This window comes from Mytilus galloprovincialis, chromosome 9 (genome assembly GCF_965363235.1).
Source record: "Mytilus galloprovincialis chromosome 9, xbMytGall1.hap1.1, whole genome shotgun sequence".
NCBI classification, from domain to species: Eukaryota; Metazoa; Mollusca; class Bivalvia; order Mytilida; family Mytilidae; genus Mytilus; species Mytilus galloprovincialis.
In genome coordinates, this window is record NC_134846.1 from 29,700,920 (window position 1) to 29,725,159 (window position 24,240).

General features: G+C 32.6%; 1 protein-coding gene across 1 annotated transcript; it reads right to left on the reverse strand.

Moving 5' to 3' along the window:
• Positions 1 to 636: 636 nt before the first annotated feature.
• Positions 637 to 11,835, reverse strand: LOC143044766 (uncharacterized). The gene is made up of 6 exons (XM_076216926.1): positions 11,628 to 11,835; positions 10,488 to 10,717; positions 7,345 to 7,486; positions 6,307 to 6,447; positions 5,269 to 5,670; positions 637 to 2,672 (listed from the first exon to the last, which is right to left on the reverse strand). Exons 1-6 carry the CDS (start codon positions 11,713 to 11,715, stop codon positions 2,371 to 2,373), a joined length of 1,305 nt encoding a protein of 434 aa, XP_076073041.1. The 5' UTR covers positions 11,716 to 11,835; the 3' UTR covers positions 637 to 2,370.
• Between the last annotated feature and the right edge of the window lie 12,405 nt (positions 11,836 to 24,240).

Below are 24,240 nucleotides of genomic sequence, written 5' to 3' on the forward strand. Positions count from 1 at the left end.
TTCTGGTTTGATTCATCTGACACAGTATACAATCTAGTAAGTATATCTTATTTGAATTGGTTTATGTCGCATGTTTCAATGCAATATGTTCAGTCAATTAGGAAAATCAACAATTTAACCCTCCAAAATAGTAGCCAAGGGAGTACAACTAAAACTATGTCAAAAAGATTACAGTGTTTAATTTTAAGTTCAAATTGCAAAATGAATGCAATCTTTTGCTTTCATTGCGATCAAGTTCTTTGATAAAGTATATGTCTGGGGAATTGCTTTTTACATAACAATGTTAAATTTGACCAATCTGTAGAAAAATATATTATTTTTAAACACGCTTCTTTTGAAGAAAAAGAAATAATTTGTTTTCTTCCTTCACATATCAAATAGTTTGAGTCAAGTTATTCAATTCATAAAAATAAATTATGTAAAAAATACACATAAATACAAAGCTAACATCATTAAAAAATATAACTATTTACATTTAACAATTCATGTGATTGTAATACATTGTACTGAAAAGTAATAGAAATAAATGTACATGTATGATCACTATCAATTTTTTTTAATATCTATTCTTTATTTTTCATACTTTAAAATGAATGTGTAATGCTTAAAAACAACAACAACAAAATCAATGCCCATTTCATGAAAATTAAATAAATATTTTTTTTACATATTAAATTTATTTCACTACCAACTATTTATTGATATATATATTTTAAAACTAATATGAATAAATTGTTATCACAGAGATATGTCTCCCCTGTAAATAAATTTGATTATGCAAATGTTGAAATTAAAATTGCAATACTTTAACATGTAATTTATGTAAATAGTCAAAGTCAATGAACCGTGACTGAAGGTACATAGCCAAAAAGTATCCACAGAAATGGGATGTGCTAATGCTTATACAACTGAATACCAATTAAAATTGGCCTGCTACTAAATTATGGTTTCCCTTGAACTCACCTAATCACAAACTAATACATGTCACACAACACTGAGAGACATTCCCCGCCCAGACACAACACAATAATCACATTCTTATGAATTATAATACATGTGTAAACTAACCAAAGATTTCAAAGTCAATTGATCATGACTAAGGGGGCAGAGCTAAATCATCTCCATGAAAATGAGATATGCCAATGCTTATACAACTGCATACTAAATATCATTGACCTACCACTAGTGGTTCCCCATAAACTTACTTAATCACAATGTAATATACATGTACACACACAAGTTTAAAAGTCAATAGACCATGACTAAGGGGGCATGCCCAAATAAACTCCATTGAAATAAGATCTGCCAATACTAACAAACTGCATACCAGATATTATTTACCTACCACTTGTGGTTCAACATAAACTAGACCTAATCACAAACTTATACATCAGAAGCAGATACAGATAAAGATCTTCAAATGGAGATTTTTTTTAAAGTCATGGAACTTTATGCTTACATTCATTAACATGTGTAGTGGCTGGTAGCAGAATATTATTTCTTACATGTTTTGGGTCAAAAATTATTTTTTTCTATTTTAAAGAGGCTCACCAAGTGTTAACACCTGCTTATGCATCTGTAAATAAGGAAGAAAACAATGTTTCCATAGACCGATGCAACACTCTCACTTAAATATGTAATGTTCAGAGGACCTCAAAATTTAGGTCAAAACTCTAATTTGGCATTATTTTAGAAAGATTTTGTCATAAGGAACATGTGTACTAAGATTCAAGTTGATTGGATTTCATCAAAAACTACCTTGACCAAAACTTTAAACAGAAGTGGGACAGACAGACAAAGAGATGGATGAATGGACAGACAAATGGATACACAGACATGCCTAGGTGGGGCATAAAAAGTCACATACAAAGAGATGTAAAGGATTTCACTTTGAAGCAGAACCAAGAGCTTTTGATGCAGCTGTAGAATTATCTAAAAAAAATCCTGAAACTTTAACAGATAGGATTAACTGAAATGTGTTTTTTATTTCAAGGTTGATATTATTATTTTGGTTTGAACTTCCTGTTAATGAAATAACAAAAGCCCTTAATTTAATCCTTTGATGATTTGAACATCTGACAGGTTTTTAAATGCCTCTTATAAAATAGGTATATAACTAATGGTCAATATTTAAAGAAGTCTAATTTATTGACTCATTGCATATAAAACTGAATGGAAATGATGTGTTTTGAAAGATTTTATCTAAAGTTCCCAATAGTCTACTGACCAACATTATTTTATATTTCCTAGCAGTTTTTTTTTGTGCCCCACCAATAAAAACCAAAAAAAAAACAGCCCTTGATTTACAAATGAGTATTAAAACCAACTAAATATCAAATATATATTAAAAACATATATTCCTATTCTGATTTATCTTTTAAAAAGTTTTGAAAATGAAAATGTTCTTTTTGATTTTTTTGTAGTAAAAAATACTTGTTCTGTTAGGCAATGAGTTATGCAACCAGGAGAAAACCTTCCTTCTAAATTTTTTGTATTACTTTTTTCTCCAGGGCTATATGTTTCCAAGCTCATACAGGTTAAAATCTCTGTCAAAATATACAGGAAGTCAATGTTTTGAAAGCTGTCAAGATTTCCTGTATAAAACTTAAGTTGCTGGTAAAGCTTGTTGAGTAACCAACTACCAGCTGCAGGGCTTCGTATAGCAAAATTTCCTGAAATGATAAAATAAAAAAATAGGCCATTTTCAAAAAAGCAAGTTCATGCTGACACATTACTGAAAGAATTTTTGATTTTCATATTATACATGTACAGTCCTTCCATTTCGTTATATTTTTAATGTGTAAAAATTTATGATTTACATGGATATATCTCATGTTTATCTATAGTACACAGGATATTGCAAATGTTGACATTCATTGATCCAAATACCAGAGGTAAATGATGGTAATGATATAGAAAAGTTCTTGACTAGATATTTACTGTTATTATACTTCGGTCAAAAGACCAGAATTTGATTAGTTGATAGGAGGGAGACAATTTACTCTATTCCATGGAAAATACTCTATTACCCTTTATGAGACATGTGTGATCAAGTGTTCACTTTATTAAACAAATGATTGTTATGCACAAGATGTCATAGTGTTTTACTTTGAATTTGAAGTTAAAGACGGTAATAACAGAACATTCAGTATAATAAATTAAATAATATATAGCTGTGAGGGTGATAGAGCAGATTGTAACCCCTTGAAAAGACTGGTCAACCTTGGCTTCGCCTCAGTTGACAATGTTTTCTCAGGTAACAATCTGATCTATCACCCTCTCAGCTATGTGTTATTCATATATTGTACTGACATGCTTTTCAAATCAGGAGTCTGTGATTCAGTGGTTGTTGTTGGTTTTATACAGGGTTTCCGCTGGCGGTCGCCATTTTCGCAATTTGCGAAGAAATAAAAATTGTGCAATAAAAATTCGTCATTTGAGAAAGAATTTGGCGAAAGAAATATATATAACGATTTATTTTCCTCCATCTTGTTTATTTACTTTTTTTTCCGAGTTTCTCAGACTTTTCCCGATTAGACAATACTTGGAATTCACCTTGACCTCATTAAGATTTGGACAGAAAATAATAGTCAGCTAATTGCATTTTATAGCTATCGACAACAAAGGACTAATTAATAAAGGTGTTGATTGAATTGTTTGACAAAATGATATGGTTAAATGGCTTCCGCTAAATGTCACATACAGAATTTATTTACCACTTTGCGACACACGTGTTGGAAGCAAACTTTTGACGTCTCCTCTCCTTTTAAAGATAGTTAAGAAAAGAAAACTCTTGTTGTGTCGAACAATGTTCAAAAGCCAGAAAAATCGCAGATTTAAAACTTTAATTATGGTATTTGATTAGGGAGACTACTTTTAAGTCGTTTGAGTGACATGTGTTTCAAGCATAGTTTTACATCTCAACTTTTTCATTTACAATGGTCAAGAAAAGAAAACTGTCATAATGAAGAAATCTATCCAAAAGGTTGGAGACAACCCCTCGAATGCAAGTAACCCTTCAATGGTATGACTACACATGAAATGAGGGATCAATTTCATGAGATAAAAGCTTTTGTTTTGTTGTAAAAACCACTTCTTAGTACAAAAGGGCACATCAGTATTTTTCTTTGAAAGAAACTTTCCCTACGAACTATACTGGTATTATATGATCAAAACATTTCCATTAATTTTGTTATATCCAGGACTTATATCTTCTTTATTATTAAAAGTATAGTGGCCCCCTCATTTAGAAAAGTTGTTTAAAAATCAATGAATATTTTTCCCTTTTAAGTTAAAAAAAATTCTGTTGTTTTAGATAAATGTTTAGTGTTTATTCATTAAAATGTAGATTCTAATAAAATAAGTTTAAGGGAATAATCATAGAGACAATGGGGCAAAATCATCTTATTTAAGGGAGGGGGGGGGGTTAGAAAAAAGGTAAATTTTAAACAAAAAATATATTTGTTACTTGGCGAAAAAAATAATAAAGTGGCGAAAAATATATTGTTTTTGCGAAAGAGGTGGTGAAAAAAATAATTGACCCAGGAGAAACCCTGGTTTTATACCTTACTTTGGGCTATTGACTTTGCTCATTATTGAATATCTCACATATAGTTGCTTACATCCATGTCATTTGATCTCTGGGCTCTCTGGGGCAGATCTCTGGTGACCCAGAGACCGAATGACATGGATGTAAAAATCCAAGGGGATGAGGCTGAAGGCCAGATCTCCTATGGATTTTATTCATCCTCGATGGTACCTAAGGGGTCAGTAGTCAATCATATAATGAATTTATCGCACAAGGGACTTTTCTGCTCAATGTGTAGGAAAAAAAACAATGAAACCCAACAACATTAAAAGATGATGTCACCATTAACGGTAGACCTAAATGAACCACTTATGAAATTTACTTCCCCCTAGGGAACAATTAGGGGTCACCACATGACAATGTGATAAATTACCTATGGTTTAAATAAAATGAAACAAGTTTTGATTGGTTGAGGCAGCTGATATGGCTTGGGGGAACATGACCCTCCTGAAGGAACTTCAGCAATCCTAGTCAATTAAATTTTGATACAAACTTTTATCAAAATATACAGAATAAAATGCATCTGAGCTGTATCATTTCATGTTAACAAATATGTTCATGTTTTGGTATTCACAACAGAAATCTCTGGGATCAAATCAGAAAATTAAAACTGCAGGTGCACAGCTCCTTGTCCTGTAGAAAATCTATGCCTTCCAAAATAAGTGTAAAATAATACAAACCTGATGTTGAGGCAAACATAATGAGTGTATCTTCTGGACACGGTACTACTGTAACCATGGGAACAACATAATCATCTCTCCTTACAGAAGGTTTAGAACCTTTGGCATCTACTTCTTCAGTTGAAGGTTTACTGTCATTTTTTCTAACCAATTTTTTAACGTCTAATTCATCTTTATGTGCTGAGGTTTTTGTTTTGTCTATAGAAACAATTTGCTGATTTGTTTTAGCATTCACAGGCACATCTATCTTGGAAAAACCACTGCCTACACTGACGCTAACACTGTCCTCATCTGGCATTATTCCTTTAGCATCCACTTCCTCACTTTTTTTTCTTCGTATCCTCTTTTCAGATTCTAATCTCTGTTTGGGATGACTTTCTTTTGACAAATCTGCATCAACTTCTATTTAATATCAATAGAATACAATTACTTAAAATTTGAAAAGGATTTTTTGGAGACCTAGTATCATATCTGTTATATTTAATTTTAACTGCTAAACACTAACTGATTGATTGATTGATAGGTGTTTTACGCAACATTAAACAATATTGTGCTATTCCGAGGGGGTCAGTTTTTATTGAAGGACAAAGCCAAAGAAAAAATCCATTTATCTATAAAATACAGCAAATAAGAGAAATATATTTTCAAATTTTTACTTGAAATTTTATTTCTTTATCATATAAAAGCTTCTGCCAAAGTTTCTTACAAAAAAACTCTAGACAAATTTATTCTGAAATGAGTTGACACCATTTAATCATGCTTCTCCGACCATGTAATATTTTCTTTAGCTTCTAGAACACTTGCCATAAAAAATTCATGATTAAGTTTGATACAAATGAAAAGGATTCACATAATTTTTATGCATATATAAAACTAAAAAATTGGTAAACAGTTTTCAGAAGAAGCAACTGTTAACCTAAAAAATTGTCCCATCTCTGTCAAAGTGGTGACAATTATTGATGCCATCACTGCCAGTAACAGCTAGATTCAGGCTGCTTTGAATTTTGTCACAGGTGTGATAAATTGTTTTATACATACTTTGCAACTTGGCTCTCAACTCTGCAAAGTCTTCATCATCATCTGTATCTGATGTCTCTATATCTTCCTCATCTTCATCACTGTCATCTGATTCGTCAACTGTTTCATCTTCAGAGTCTTGCTTCTCACTTGTAGCTCGTTCTAAAAATAAAGTAAATGACAGTTGTGTAAAAGAAAGATGAAAGAAACAAAAGGAACATTCAATCTCATAAGTTAGAAATAAACTGAAAATGCCATGGCTAAAAAAGACAAACAGGCAAACCACAGTACACAAAAAACAACATAGAAAACTAATAACTGAGTAACACAAATATTGTTCTGAATAAAGTCAGAGAAGAGAGATAATCCATAAAAGACTATTTGCCAATGGTAATGCAATCAGAGGTCCTTCCAATTGCACAAGTTTTTTACTTTGTGCGGGTCAAAACTATTTCATTGTTAATAAAAAAAAATTTAAAAGGTATTAAAAGTTTTAAATCTTTGAATTACAATTTTTGAATTAAATATTTTTTAAACTTTTAGTTTTTTTATATTAAAAACTGAAAGAAAAAAACAGACCATTTTGTCTGCTACCATCTAATGGACCTTAAAACAAAAATTACATAAATGTGTCAAATCAAACTGTCAATAAGAATGGAAGAAACATAACCATATCCCTTCTGTGCAACACACAAGGGACAAAAAGCCTTAAGATTGGCAGGAAAAGTAGTGTGCTTGCGTTCTTATCTAACATGATTGGTTTGCCAAAACATTTAAATGAACTCAAACTTAGGCAATAGTAAAATGAATACTGTGGATTCATTTATTTTTGTTTGAGGAAAACTTGCCTAATGTGGATTTTTAATTTCATGGTTTTTGTATAGTCTGCATACATTCCTTTGGAAAACTTGTTATTCGTTAAACATTTTATATTGAAATCATGGTTCCCCATTATTCATGAAATCTACAAAAATTGGTATCTAACAAATATTAATGAATCCACAGTATAATTTAAATTACAATACTGTGACTAAAAAAACATTATTCTTCATTATTTACCCTGAACTGAACCATCTACCATATGTTTGGCTTTTGTCTTCTTTTTCTTCCTTTTCTCCATGTTTTCCTCTGTTGTGATGCCAATCTCCAGTCCTTTATCCATTCCTTCAGAACTGCCTCTATATCTTCCTATTCTGCATGCCTGTAACAGAAAATAACATGAGGTTATTATATTGAACTTTGGTCAAAAGTTGATATGTTGTTTAATTGCTACCCACACAGACACTTATACACCCCTTAAGCTCATTCATTCAAAATGTCAAACCTGTACTTTGAATATGCAATAATGAATAAAAAAAAAACAAATACAATCAGTGTATTACAATGTACAACTTTTTTCTCTTAAGGAGGCTCGCATGTACAAAAATTTCAGCAAAAATATAAATATTTGTTTTCTCTTTACAAATTTTATTTATTACACTATTAGTTATCACCTTATGATATGGCACAAAATTCAACCCAAAGAAAATCGATTCGATTTGGCCCCAGATGACTTTTAAAATGTTTATATCATTGAAAAAAAACTCCAAATTACCTCCCTTTAGTGCAAAAAAAGCAATTTTTCTGCATTAAAATTGAAATATCTTTTTTAACTCATTGGTGACCTATATTTTTTATTATTGTTTTAAAATAAGCTGTACACAAACTAAATATTTGTAAAAGGAGTAAGTTCGGTAAGGGCCATATTTGGCCCCAATTATAAAGTTCATAGTAACAAGCCAATAAAGGTTTTAAGTTGCATTAAATACATGTGAGAAAGTTAAACAGAACTGTTTTTGTCAAAGTTTAAGTGTAAGACGTAGATTTTTACATCCCAAAAAGGTCAAGATAAGGGATTTTGGTGAAATTTGACAAAAATGAGCTGGATTTCAACCAAATTAAGGACCAGGAAACATAGAGCGCAGGCGTCGACAAACTTAATATTCAAATAAGAAATGTGAAATGTCTTCACAAACATTATTTTAAAAGATCTTTGTTGTCGACGTATGCGCTCTATATTTCCTGTCCAATAATCTATTGAAATTTACCTATTTTCATTGATTTTATCGTGAAAAATCAATATGAGTGCAACTTGTGACGTCATAATGTAACGTAGAAAAAAAGTTTTCAACAAAATAGCTTATTTCCTACCTAGTCACTATATTAGCTTTAATTTATTGTGATTTTGGTCAATAAATCCGAATTTGAAATTTACGCTAAAAAAGGGGGCCATTTTAGGACCTTACTGAACATACTCCTTTAAGCGATTTCTATAATTTAGTTCTTTTTTTATTTCGATATTACCTCTATTTCTCCTATTAGTTCAACAGAAAAAATGGACATTAACAAAAATGTATGCCTCTTTCGGAGACAGATTGCGAGATTAAATGAACGGTGACCCCATTTCTTATTTCATTTTTCTATTAAGTATATGTTAAAAGTTCATTTATAAAAAAAATATAGCAAAATCCTATATTACAAAAAAAAATGATTTATACCCGCGAGCCCCCTTAAATTCCATCTTCAATAAACCATAGTAAGGAAACAAGAGGCTCTCTAGAGCCTGAATTGGTCACCTGTTATTTAGGTTTTTTTAAGGATGTACTTTAAAAAAGGCGAGGTTTGTACATGTTGTAATGTTTGTCCAATTTTCAGACTCCTTGGTTTTTCAATTTACAAAATCTTTAACTCATACTTAAAACATTTTATTTCATATTAACATTATTATTTTTTGTTGATAAAATATATTACATACAATAGATACTATGGATTACAGGGCTTTCCATTGAAGCTGGTAGCCGGCGGAAATCCGCCGCTTACGGTGGCTTCAAGTGCCGGCTACTTCACTGCCAAAAATATAAATTCAAAAAGAAAAAAATATCTTTTTCAAATGTTTACAGGCAGCCGAGAGACGTATATTGTCGCAAAGTCGCGGTCACGATAAACAAGAATGAAAAGTCAATGTTGACCTTGGGCTAAATAAAGTTCACATGAATTCAGGTCACTGATTGGTTGTCTATTTAAAGTCAGAATGCATCGTTTCTTTTCAAAGATAACAAGAGAGACGTTCCGGTGGTCATTGAACAATAACAATAGAGACGTTCCGATGGTCATTAACTCGTTGGCTTTTTTTTGGCTTTTAAAACGTGAAGACAATCAGATAGGATGACAATCTTATGTTATGGAATAATATTAGTCAAATTAAAGAAAGTGTAGTAGATCATATTGTTCAGAATCTGGAAAACAGTATCTTTTGAAGTTCATTTTTCAAAGCCCACGTGGTGTTCAGAGAATCAAGGTCAAAAACGAAAGTAGAATATTGTCGACTCGACCTCAAATAAATATCATTTCCAAATGATTTATGTATCCGACTTATTGAACATTTTCCCAATAAAATAGAAAATCAGAGGATATATCAATTTTCTGTCAATGCTTAAAAATAATTGTATGATTTAAATACGCGCAAGTCTTTAGAGAAAAAGGGGGGTCATTTGTTTACAAATGCACGTAGTTATGCAAAATAAATCGATCAAGATTTCTAACAAACTGGATGATTATTTAAATAAAACTCCTTTAAAAGTAAATGAATTTTAAGCATAAGGTAATGAAAATAAAAAACTGACATAAAAAAAAAATGAAATTTCTTTGAGTTTTTTTTTTTCTTTCTTTAATTTCATACATAAAAAATGGTCATTTGAAAGATTAAATTAGGTGGCAGGAGATTGCGAGAATGCAGGATTTTGCTCTATTTACGCCAGAGCTTCTGGGGGCCTTGAGCGGCCCCGAGACCCCCTGCCGTAAGGCACCAAGCTTACAGTTTGGTGGGCGTCCGGCTTTGCCGAACGCATGTTATAGCCGCCTATAATTTTAATTCAGCCTTCTACTTCCATTTCAATGGAAAGCCCTGGGATTAATTGTTAATCATGGGTTAATAATTTCATGGATTTTTTTGGTATACAGTATACATTGATATATAGGTGATTAAATATTTTTGTTCAAAATTTTTATAGACTTGAAAGTTGAATAAAGAATGATTCAAAACTGCATCAAATATCAATGAAAAAATACCAACAAAATTAAACATGTCAAATGTATCCACATTAGTTAGATTTGGTCATAGTGGTTTCAGTACAAATAATCTATTTAATAAATAGGAAAAAAACCTGAATAAAGAAAAATTTGGGTTTGCCTTGTAAACCTTCACAGTTTTCTCCGTCAAACTTTTCCACAAAATCGCTGGTACTTATTTCTTTCCCATCAACCCCCACAATCATATGTTCCCTATCATGTGACAGACTGTGGACCCTAGTGTCCTTCTGTGCCTCCACGCCATGTGATGCCACAACACAAACAAAGCAATCTGATTGGCTGTGTTCTTTCTCCATTCCAGCCACTGAAAAATAATATTTTCTTAATTTTCCTAATAAAAATATAGGTCTTCATTTGACATATTTTAAACATTTGTTTTTTATTCATTGTCATTGAATATCAAATCTTGTATTTTGTGTTTTTGAGTTGATGACTTATTGGCTTATAGATATACCCCTCATTTCTTGATCATGTATAAATAAATGGTTACAAAGATGGTACCTTATAACATTATAACATTATAAAGGAAATTTAGAATGGTACAAGTGATGCCACCAAAATTTGAACTTGATCTGTTTTATGTGGTAATACATTGTAAGAAGCATTGTGTATAAGTTTCATAACGTTTGGTTGAGGCAGAATGGAAACTGATTTTGTAATGTACGGATGGGAAGGTTACATTTAATGCCCCCTCCCATCAAACACAGTGTCATAAAAACAAACATAAACCTCACCAGGCCACTGCATCAGGGTTTGTTTTTTTATCATTCAAAAAATGTGATGATGACAGATCATGAATACATAGGTTTCAAATGATCCTATTAAAGCTGCCTTTGTCATCATTTTGGAGGGATACACTGTTGATTTTCTTGTTTGACCAACTAAATTGAAACATGATGTACCAAAAAGTCTGATAAGACTGAAGAGATCTTTAATGACAATGTTCTGGTTGAAAGGTTCATAAGAAAAAAAATCTCAGTAAGTCATACCATTGCACATTCTTCCAACATCAAGCATGCATGTCAAGCTGACCAGTTTCTGTTCTTATATATATTAAGCCTGCTTGTTTAGCAGAAAAGTAGCAAATAGAAATTTTCTAGGCAGTCTTTGGTTTGACCTAGTCAGGGATTCAACGCACTACCTCCATGGGACAGTTTATCAATATACCATGATTTTGTTGTTAGACTGTGATTGTTCACTCTAGCCTTACAAACCTTCATCAGCTATTCGCAACATTTCTGTTGCAGTTTGATCTCTGAAGGAGCACACTTTGAAGCCCATTCTCTTAAAGATTTTCTTCATCCTTCTATAATCCCTATCATCACCACGTCTATCCTGATATCCAGAGGACTGCAAGAAATATTCATTATGGATGAGTAAGGCAATTCCTCTCTCCTTCTGATTGAAATTATAGCAACCTTCCATTCCTATGAGAAAAGAAAATGTCATTGATTAATAGGGCATTAACATACATGTACATTATAATATATAGAGGATAAGCTCTTATTATTGAATTTGAAAATAAGATATGTGTGGTTGCACCGTGAACAATCTCTTGAAATGGTATTTCAGTACACAGCATACATGTACATGTGTGATTCAATACTGTCAACCCTGCAAGTTTAAATAGATTTCAGAAAAAACTGCAGACTTCAAGTGGTTGAAATTGATCAATCCTGATTGCAATCCACTCTTATTAGACTTTCATATTTGTATACTACATGTATACAAATCCTTAACACGAACATGAAAAATGTTGATAAAAATCTTGAGGACAAACTCAAGCTGAACATTTTCAAAACTCCATTAATGATACAACGTAACTCTTCTGCATGTTACTCCAAATAATTATGACATCTTGGAGGTTATTTTCAATTTTTGCTTTGAGCCAGTTTGAGGCCTTCCTGCTGCATCAAAGCAAAATATAAAATAGCCTTTCAAGGCGTTGTTAAGTTACACTTGTATGCAAATTGTTTGCCATTACTTAAGATAACACAAGTTCCAAATTTGACATCACAATTTAAAACATTTGTTGCTATAATTGCTTGACATCAGAAGGTTAATCTGAGTCATTTGAAGACAAAATTCAACTGAATACCAAATTTTTTAAATATGTTTATGAAATGGGCTAGTCAAACATGTCTCATGTTTGCATATACATGGTCAACTTAGATTTTGTGGTTTAAAGAACAGGCATGCAATTATCTCAGAATTAAAATTTCCTATACAATATTAAGAGGGTAGGAATTCTCTTTACTGTCAGGCGTCAAACAGTGGTTTTCGGCTACTGGTGGAATCAAATTGTATTGGTTGATATTTTATCTTGATTCATAAAAATATCCATATTGTGATTCGTCAGAGATCTCAAATAATTTACCTTTACCCATATTTTTGGAAAGAATTTAATGAGATTCATCAAAATCAGTCTATTATTATTTTATCCTTGTAAAGAAAGTGTACATTTTATTACATGCACCAAAAACTACTGTTAATGTCATTTGGCAGTTTTATTTACCACTATTCTCCATGAAGGTATCCCCATTACGACCCCCGCTTAACATAAAGTACCCGGTATATAGAAAAAAAACTTCTGAGACAAGTGAGATAGACCAATGAGGTATAATGCAGTTTTAATCATAAATTTTTAAGAGATATTGGAGCATCTTTTTGCAATACAGCCATCATAAGCTTTGACAAGTTCTCTTTGGTGACATGTCTAACTTCCTGTGCTGTGTTTTATGTAAATGAGATTTATACCTCAATTGAGGTATAAGCCACTAATTGATGGACATTCACAAATGGTTCAATAAAGTCTGCATCAGTTACAACTTTAAGATTTGTTAATCAAAATTGACAGAAATAGATTGTGAAACAAAAAAAAGATGTAATACATTAAAATTCAGAATTTATAAGAATAAAAAGGAGGTTCATACATTTGTATTATTTTTTAGGTTTCAATATTTCATTGTTATAAATTGAAGCATGAAGTGTCAGAATCAATTGCATATCATGATCAACTTATGGTCATCAAATAGATATAGGAAGATGTGGTGTGAGTGCCAATGAGACAACTCTCCATCCAAATAACAATTTATAAATTTTAAAGTAAAACCATTATAGGTCAATGTACGACCTTCAACACCGAGCCTTGGCTCACACCGAACAAAAGCTATAAAGGGCCCCAAAAGTAGTAGTGTAAAACCATTCAAACAGGAAAACCAATGGTCTAATCTATATAAAAAACGAGAAACGAGAAACACATATAAATTACATAAACAAATGATAACTACTGTACATCAAAGCATGTTATGGAAAATGCAAAAAGATATCCCATTATTTCTTGAAAAATTTTAGGATAAAATCTGCATTATACCTCAATTAGTGTATGGTGGATTATACCTGAATTGAGGCTTGAGGTAAAATCCATCAATGTACCTTATTGCTGTTTGGAAATCTGTCCTTATAATACCCGTCCCGCTTCACCTGAAAATCTGTCCGGCTTGAACTTTTGACGTCATACAACAATCACTTTTTCATTGTGGCATCAGATATTTTCTAATTTGACGTTAATTTTTTTTATTATATTTACAGGAACTTTTGTGATGCCCAGTAATCATTGTATATGGCAGACAAATAGCGATAAGATGTATTAATTTTATTCCTTAGTCCATATTTAACTATGACAACTTGCAAGGCTATTTAATAAAAATTCTAGGGTCCCAGAAAAAAAAATACCTTACAAGACATCATAATTATTTGCCATTTGGACTAGTTAATCCTGACCTGTGTAAAGGCATGTCAACCCTTATTATAAGACGCAAATGATACGGGATGCATTTCTTTCAATGACAATCATAATTTCTCCGCTATGTAAAAGCAGTATTCTAATATCAAACCAAGACAGACTGAAGACTGACCAAAGTTGATCCAGTATTTTCCCAGAAAAGACAAACGGAAAATAAAAGTAGAATGTAAAGGTAGGAACAAATCAGGAGTAACCGCGAAAATGCGGAATCTTGTACATGGTAAAATTCATTTAAAAACAAATTAAAAATACAATGTGGAATTTTTTTTTAGTGTAAAGCCTTAAAAGGGAAAAGGGAATCTTTGTAACATTAAACATGTAAGAGTACGAAAGACGTCACAAATCTGATAGGATAAAATATCCATCATATTTGTGCAAATTTTTTATAGTATTTCATTAATTTTCTGTCACCTTTTTAAAGTTCCAAATCAACCAAAGGCTACGAATGAGTATGAAATGACAACGAATTTATGAATGACGGTCGACAAATGGAGACATAAAGGCCACACTCAGTAGTCAGGTTGCAGTCTGGTCTTGAAAAAAAAGTATTCAATTCGGCGAAACAGACATTCCGCCGCGTCAGACATGCAAACCCCGGCCTAAAAAAGATACGCCCGTTTTTTAAACATCATGTTCATTTAATGCTAAAAAATGCTGTTGGAAATTTTCGTTTCTAATAGCACAAAAGTGGACAAGATTATTGTTTTCAATCCAGATACAGCCAGAATATTTATTTAATGCAAAAATCAGAGTCGTATTTTTTTTCTCGGAAATATCTTAGACTGCCTCCTCAAATCAAATGGTTCGTACCTTCGACTTTAAATCTATCTAGAGCTTATACTGACTGGGGATCATTATTCAGCTATCAAGTTATTTCAACTTGAACAGGCTGGGACGTTTGGGGTTGAACATGTTTACGTAGATAAATAATATTGCTGTGGATTTTTTTTCTTCATGAGAGGGTTTCTATTTGGTTGAAATTGGGAAATAGAAGTCGCAACGTTCTTTCTCAATCCTAATTCGCTTTGAAGGTATCATGGTTGTCATCATCAGGCCTCAACCGAAGCAATGTTATACTGTAATTTGAATTTCAAAATGACTAAGTGACGTTTTTTTGACGCACTGGTCAACTCCATCATTATAGCGAATCACATGACTTTGACATAATCAGTAAATACCATAAATTATCTTTATAAGTAAAGAAATAATAGTCGCATAAAAATTAAATACACGGACAAGGGCAAAGTTCACGAAAAAAAAGTCCGAGCAAAGGGAGGCGTATGCCCTCTACGCCCCCTCTGAATCCGCCACTGCGTTATACATGTTATAGTAGTCTCAGATACATGACATATTATAAAAAAAGGTTTATTAATGGAATTTATTCTATCCAGAAATTAGAAGTCTGACAGGAAAGGAGGTACCACGATTTCCAGAGGATTACAAGAACAAATTTATATCCCATGGACAAATTGATTTGTCCCCAATACATGATTTATCAATATGGTATAAAAGTAAACCATTATAGGTCAAAGTACAGCCTTCAACACGGAGCCTAATTGGCTCACACCGAACAGCAAGTTATATAGGGTACCAAAAAATTACAAGTGTAAAACCATTCAAACGGGAAAACCAACGGTCTATTCTATATAAAAAAAAAAAAAAACGGGAAACGAGAAACGAAAAACTTATGAACCACAACAACAAACGACAACTATTGGGCATCAAATTCCTAACTTAATAGGACAGGTCACGCAATCAAACACATCATACGAATGAAAAACGACTGTCATACTCCTATAACTTAATACTGAAATTATACCTGGTTTTATAACTAACTTAACCTCTAACTTGCATGACAGTCTCATAAAACTCCTTATATTGACAACAATGTGTGAACAAAAATATATAAAAGGTAAACATGTAAAAAAAAAACCAGGAGCACAGCAGTAAACATTGTGGAGAGTTGTCTCATTGGCAATCATACCACATCTTCTTTTCATATTGTGTTATAATCTTAATTACGACAAGACAAACAAAAATTCCAACAAAGAAAATCCTAATGGCATATATAGAAATGGCACATAAGCAAAAATATAAGAAAAAATACAAAAATTTACCATAACACAATAACACAATATAGTTATATTTTCTATTTTGTAAATTGGAAATATATTTAAGAAAAAATGCAATCAATGACTTTCAATGAATATTCATTAACGAAGTCTTGGTATCTTCCAATGAACAATTTTAGAAAAAGGACGACATGTTCTAAGTAAGGTTTTGTAAGGTTAATCAACTTTCTGTTCAACACTGGTGATGTTTTATGAAGTCTTAGTAGGAACTGCAAGCTCTTGCATACAGAATTAGTTGGTCCTCAATATATATATCCCATATGCATGTTAAGTATGCTACTAACTTGTGGTGGCAATTGATCATTCTAAATTAAAATCGTCTCTTAATAGATTCTGGTACTGAGGTGAACGCTTATAATAAATATCAAATTCGAGGTATAAGTCTAAAAATGTGGCGGAAGTAGCTGTGTCTGTTTTTCTTTAATTTCTAGTTCTGGATGATATATTAATGGAACAAAATGAGAAAAAATCAGAGCCATTTTTGTTGGCACATTGAACAAAATGTTTTAACTTGTAAGACTTAATATATACTATAAAGATTTATGTGGTCACTTTCTGGTTGTAGTTGACCTGGTAGTTTCGAATGAAACTTTTTAAAAGCTAATAGATAATGGACAACAAATGTCTTGAAACAATGAATGATGAATGCCACATGATGACAAATCATACATCATTAGGAAGATTTTTTTTGAGGTACTAATTTGATAATTTTGGCCAAAAAATTTATCTAGCTAGGGCATTCTGAGATTATCCCACTCAATTTATGCTGTTTAATATGACCAACAACTGACAGATCTTAGATGGCAAATCCAACAAGCTGGAAGGTGAGCAAAAAAAAAATCATTTGATAAAAAAAACCATCTTCAAATGTTTCTTCATCAAAATTTATAATAGAGAGTTAAAGATACAAAAGGGACATGCACACTCGTATTAGAAAATGAACTGACAATGCCATGGCTAAAAATGATGACCAACGGTAAAACAACAGTACGAGACATAGAAAACTAAATACTGAGGAACATGAACCCACCAAAACAATAAGTGGTGATCTCATGTGTTCCGGAAGGTTAAAATGGTTAAGTAGATCCTGCTACTCATTTGGCACCCGTCATGTTCCTCATGTTAGTGCAACATTGTGGTAAGTATAATCCGGAGGAAAATGGACAAAATTGTAGTTTATACGACTATTCGAACATATCCTTTGTCATCTGTTTAACAGATATTTGATGATCATTTGATAACAGTAACCGTTTTGCGGCAAACTCGTGATAGGGTCAGTCAAATTTACGAAGGGTTGATTTCAACTTCACCACTAACTTGGTAATATTGGTTTAATAGCTTCCTTGTAAACAGCAACCCACTATCAAGAAAATCATGATAGGAAATGCAAGCCCTGGAATATCGTATCACCTAGGAGATATTTACACCATACGCAAGCACTGTTGGAATGTTGCTACATTTTGTACACATAAAAAATGGAAAGTTCACAATATGGAAACTCACGGTAATCTTCTGTTATGTCGTAAAGTTTGACCACAATGGTCAATTTCTAAATGAAAGTCAAGATATGATACAGACTTAACTGTATCTGATGCATCCCTTATTTCAGATTTGATAAGATAGATACGTTCACCAGTAACCAAATTTGAATTATTTAATGAGAGACTATCATTTATATAGTAGCGATAAATGAAATCTAAGGATACTGCTAACTTCTTTTCTTGTTTCATAAGAAGTTCCTGTATGAAGGCAACAACATATAATAAAGGAACAAGTCGGCAAAGAAGAGGAGCACAGTTGGTTCCCATGGGGAGGCAGAATGTTTGTTGAAAAACAAGTCCTCCTGTTGCAACAAACGTGTTATCAAGCAGGTAATTGAAGTTTCTTTGAGGATTAATATATGCAATGGTTCAAAGTTATAGCTTAACTTTGAGTTTAATACCAAATTTTGTTAGCTTTGTGAGGATAGTTGACTGGTCCTAAGTAAACCATACTTGTTAATCGGGCCAGACTTAATAAAAAGTAAAATCACAAAAATACTGAACTCCCAAGAAAAATTCAAAACAGAAAGTCCCTAATCAAATGATAAAACACATCAAACTGTCATATTCCTGACTTTGTACAAATGTAGAAAATGGTGAATTGAACCTGGTTTTATAGCGCTAAAACTCTCTTTTGTTTAAACTAGAGGCTCTAAAGAGCCTGTGTCGCTCACCTTGGTCTTTGTGAATATTAAACAATGGACACAGATGGATTCATGACAAAATTGTGTTTTGGTGATGGTGATGTGTTTGTAGATCTTACTTTACTAAACATTCTTGCTGCTTACAATTATCTCTATCTATAAGAGTACTTTCTGTGGAAAATGTTATTGAAAATCTTCAAATTTTAAGAAAATTGTTAAAAATTTACTATGAAGGGCCATAACTCCTTAGGGGGTCAATCGACTATTTTGGTCATAGTGACTTATTTTTAGTTCTTACTTTGCTGTTCATTATTGCTGTTTACAGTTTATCTCTATCTATAATAATATTCAAGATAACAAAAAAAACAGCAAAATTTCCTCAAAATTACCAATTCAGGGGCAGCAACCTAACAACCGATTATCCGATTCATCTGAAAATTTCAGGGCAGATAGATCGTGACCTGATCAACAATTTTACTTCCTGTCAGATTTGCTCTTAATGCTTTGGTTTTTGAGTTATAAGCCAAAAACTGCATTTTACCCCCATGTTCTATTTTTAGCCATGGCCGCCATCTTGGTTTGTTGGCCGAGTTACCCGACACATTTTTTTAACTAGATACCCAAATGATGATTATGGCTAAGTGTGGTTAAATTTGGCCCAGTAGTTTCAGAGGAGAAGATTTTTCTAAAAGATTACTAAGATTTACGAAAAATGGTTAAAAATTGACTATAAAGGACAATAACTCCTAAAGTGGTCAACTGACCATTTTGGTCATGTTGACTTATTTGTAGATCTTACTTTGCTGAACATTATTGCTGTTTACAGTTTATCTCTATCTATAATAATATTCAAGATAATAACCAAAAACAGCAAAATTTCCTTAAAATTATCAATTCAGGGGCAGCAACCCAACAACGGGTTGTTCGATTCATCTGAAAATTTCAGGGCAGATAGATCTTGACCTGATGAAAAATTTTATCCATTTCAGATTTGCTCTAAATGCTTTGGTTTTTGAGTTATAAGCCAAAAACTGCATTTTACCCCCTATGTTCTATTTTTAGCCATGGCGGCCATCTTGGTTGGTTGGCCGGGTCACGCCACACATTTTTTAAACTAGATACCCCAATGATGATTGTGGCCAAGTTTGGATTAATTTGTCCCAGTAGTTTCAGAGGAGAAGATTTTTGTAAAGGATAACTAAGATTTACTAAAAATGGTAAAAAATGGACTAAAAGGGCAATAACTCCTAAAGGGGTCAACTGACCATTTCGGTCACGTTGACTTATTTGTAAATCTTACTTTGCTGAACATTATTGCTGTTTACAGTTTATCTCTATCTATAATAATATTCAAGATAATAACCAAAAACAGCAAAATTTCCTTAAAATTATCAATTCAGGGGCAGCAACCCAACAACGGGTTGTCCGATTCATCTGAAAATTTCAGGGCAGATAGATCTTGACCTGATAAACAATTTTACCCCATGTCAGATTTGCTCTAAATGCTTTGGTTTTTGAGTTATAAGCCAAAAACTGCATTTTACCCCTATGTTCTATTTTTAGCCATGGCGGCCATCTTGGTTGGTTGGCCGGGTCACGCCACACATTTTTTAAACTAGATACCCCAATGATGATTGTGGCCAAGTTTGGTTTAATTTGGCCAAGTAGTTTCAGAGGAGAAGATTTTTGTAAAAGTTAACGACGACGGACGACGACGACGACGACGACGGACAACGGACGACGGACGACGGACGACGGACGCAAAGTGATGGGAAAAGCTCACTTGGCCCTTCGGGCCAGGTGAGCTAAAAAAGGTTAACTGGTCTGTTGCAATTCTAAAATCTTTCTTGCAATATCAAAGATAAGCAGAGATGATAATGCATTATATAGCCAATCCTTGACTCATATATAGTTGTGTTCAATCGTTCACCCAAGATCTAACAATAAGGTAAGATTTTAACACAGGACTACATGTACAAAAGATTTCAATTTAACTGTCATTGAGAGAGGGTTATTGTGGAGGGAGATATTTAATTAGTTGATCTTAATGGGAAAGTTGAATTAATTTATTAAAAAGGTTTACTGACATCAAAATTTGGTTGACTATTTTGATTAACATGTACCACATAAATGTGTGACCACCTGAGTATGTTTCACTTGTCATAAACACAACCAAGTCCTCAATGACTTGTCCTGTTGACATCATTGAATGTGACTTATTACCTTGGAAGAGTGAAGATTGTACCAAAGCACCTTCCTTTAATGTCAGATTTTAAGGTGTTTTGATATGTTTGAGCTTTTGATTTTTGCCGTATACTAGTAATAAAGGACTTCCCGATTGGATTTTTTTCTAGGTGTTTTTGTTAATTTTATTTTTTTTTATATAAATTTTGGAGTGTTGTGTGTCTAACTGTCATTTTTTTTTGGTCATAGTGTTGTGTTGTATTGTCTTTCTTTTTATTATAGCTTTTCACTCTCCCTTTGCCTTTTCACCCCTTTTATCTTTTCTAAGTAAAGAACCTTAGTTTACCATCTATTTCCTAACTATAAACAACATACTTACACCGAGCCATAAGCCTCAGTAACAAGTTATTTAAAACCATAATGTGTCCATAGTACACAGATGCCTCACTCGCACTATCCTTTTCTATGTTCAGTGAACCTTGAAATAAAGGTCAAAACACTAATATGGCATTAAGATTAGAAAAAAAACCCATATCATAGGGAACATCAAGTTGATTGGACTTCAACTTCATCAAAAACTACCATGACCAAAAACTTTAACCTGAAGGTGGACAGATGGATGGATGAACCAACAGACTAAAGAACAGATTGACAAACAAACGAACAGACACAGTGACCGAAAAACATAATGCCCTACTAAGGTGGGGTTTAATACTTAAAAACAATGAACTCAGTTATAGCTGTGCTTTTATTCATTTAAAGGCTTAATAAAAAAAAAAAAAAATGTATTCAAAACTGAAAAATTAATATTAATTATTGCATGCATTTACATGCACTTGTATTTCCTCAACATTTTAATCATAGAGTTCTCCAGTGAAATTGCGTAAATCATCAAGAAAAGTTGGAATACAAATACACAATGATGCATGGTTCTTAAAACTAGAGGCTCTAAAGAGCCTGTGTCGCTCACCTTGGTCTATGTGCATATTAAACAAAGGACACAAATGGATTCATGACAAAATTGTATTTTGGTGATGTGTTTGAAGTTCTTACTTTACTGAACATTCTTGCTTCTTACAATATATATCTATAATGAACTTTGCCCATTAGTAACAGAGAAAAATATTTGGTAAAAATTTACATAAATTTACCAAATTAATGAAAATTGTTAAAAATTGACTATAAAGGGCAATAACTCCTTAAGGGGTCAATTGACCATTTAGGTCATGTGGACTTATTTGTAGATCTTACTTTGATGAACATTATCGCTGTTTACAGTTTATCGCTATCTATAATAGTATTCAAGATAATAACCAAAAACAGCAAAATTTCTTTAAAAATTACCAATTGGAGGGCAGCAACCCAACAACCGGTTGTCCAATTCATTTGAATATTTCAGGGCAGATATATATTGACTTGATTAACAATTTAACTCCTTGTCAGATTTCCTCTAAATGATTTGGGTTTCAGAGTTATAAGCAAAAAACTACTTGTTACCCCTGTTCTATTTTTAGCCGTGGTGGCCATCTTGGTTGGATGGCCAGGTCATCGGACACATTTTTCAAACAAGGTACCTCAAAGATGATTGTGGCCAAGTTTGAATTAATTTGGCCCAGTAGTTTCAGAGGAGAAGATTTTTGTAAAAGATAACTAAGATTTACGAAAAATGGTTAAAAATTGCCTATAAAGGGCAATAACTCCTAAAGGGGTCAACTGACCATTTCGGTCATGTTGACTTATTTGTTAATCTTACTTTGCTGAACATTATTGCTGTTTACAGTTTATCTCTATCTATAATAATATTCAAGATAATAACCAAAAACAGCAAAATTTCCTCAAAATTACCAATTCAGGGGCAGCAACCCAACAACAGGTTGACCGATTCATCTGAAAATTTCAGGACAGATAGATCTTGACCTGATAAACATTTTTACTGCTGTCAGATTTCCTCTAAATGTTTTGGTTTTTGAGTTATAAGCCAAAAACTGCATTTTACCCCTATGTTCTATTTTTAGCTGTGGCGGCCATCTTGGTTGGTTGACCGGGTCACGCCACACATTTTTAAAACTAGATACCCCAAAGATGGTTGTGGCCAAGTTTGGATTAATTTGGCCCAGTAGTTTCAGAGGAGAAGATTTTTGTAAAAGATTACTTATATTTATGAAAAATGGTTAAAAATTGACTATAAAGGGCAATAATTCCTAAAGGGGTCAACTGACCATTTCGGTCATGTTGACTTATTTGTAAATCTAACTTTGCCGAACATTATTGCTGTTTACAATTTATCTCTATCTATAATAATATTCAAGATAATAACCAAAAACAGCAAAATTTCCTCAAAATGACCAATTCAGGGGCAGCAACCCAACAACGGGTTGACCGATTCATCTGAAAATTTCAGGGCAGATAGATCTTGACCTGATAAACATATTTACCCCACGTCAGATTTCCTCTAAATGCTTTGGTTTTTGAGTTATAAGCCAAAAACTGCATTTTACCCCTATGTTCTATTTTTAGCCGTGGCGGCCATCTTGGTTGGTTGACCGGGTCATGCCACACATTTTTTAAACTAGATACCCCAATGATGATTGTGGCCAAGTTTGGTTCAATTTGGCCCAGTAGTTTCAGAGGAGAAGATTTTTGTAAAAGTTAACGACGCCGGACGCCGGACGCAAAGTGATGGGAAAAGCTCACTTGGCCCTTTGGGCCAGGTGAGCTAAAAAGTCAATCCCTGTACTCATAATGTGCACCAAAAACAAGTAAAAAAAGAAATCCCAGAATGCTGGGTTTCATTGTAAAAGAACATTGCTGAATAAAAATATAAGGTCTAATATTACTGCCATTATTTTAAAACCTTTAACATCATAAGAAAATCAAAATTCTTTAAATAAACACTATCAACAAAGTTGAGATTCAAGCTATTGACTTAAAACAATAAAATATCAAGACAGGAATGTGTTAAACATGTATTGTATTCTTAGAAACATATTTTAGATGTTAGACCTTAATAAATTTTTAAAATTGCATTTATTATGACTTCAAAACAACATAAAAATGGTTTAGGGAAAAATGCTTTCAAAATGATTTGCACTGTTGTTAAGGTTTCAAAATAAACCATTCAAATTGACGGTTCATTCAACCTATGCCAACATTTTGAAATTTAGGTATAAAATTGTGTGAAAAAAATGTTGGCATAGGTTGAATAATTTGTTACAGATTTTAAAAGTGTTATATAAACATAAATTAATTAGGGGCTAATCAATCTACAACCAGTTTAAACCTAGTGTTAAAGTATAATCAATATACAATTTAAGGGCCAAAAAAGGGACCCAAATAAGCATTTTAGTAGTTTCCAGACAATGACTTGTGTTAAGTGTATGAATCTCTCTCTTGTAACACAAGCTTCCATACCACAAAGGAATGGTTAGGATTGACTGTGGGGGTTATAGCTCAAACCATTTAGGAATCAGGGGCAAAAAATGGGGAAAACAAGGGTTTCCTGGTTAATGAACTAAAACAAA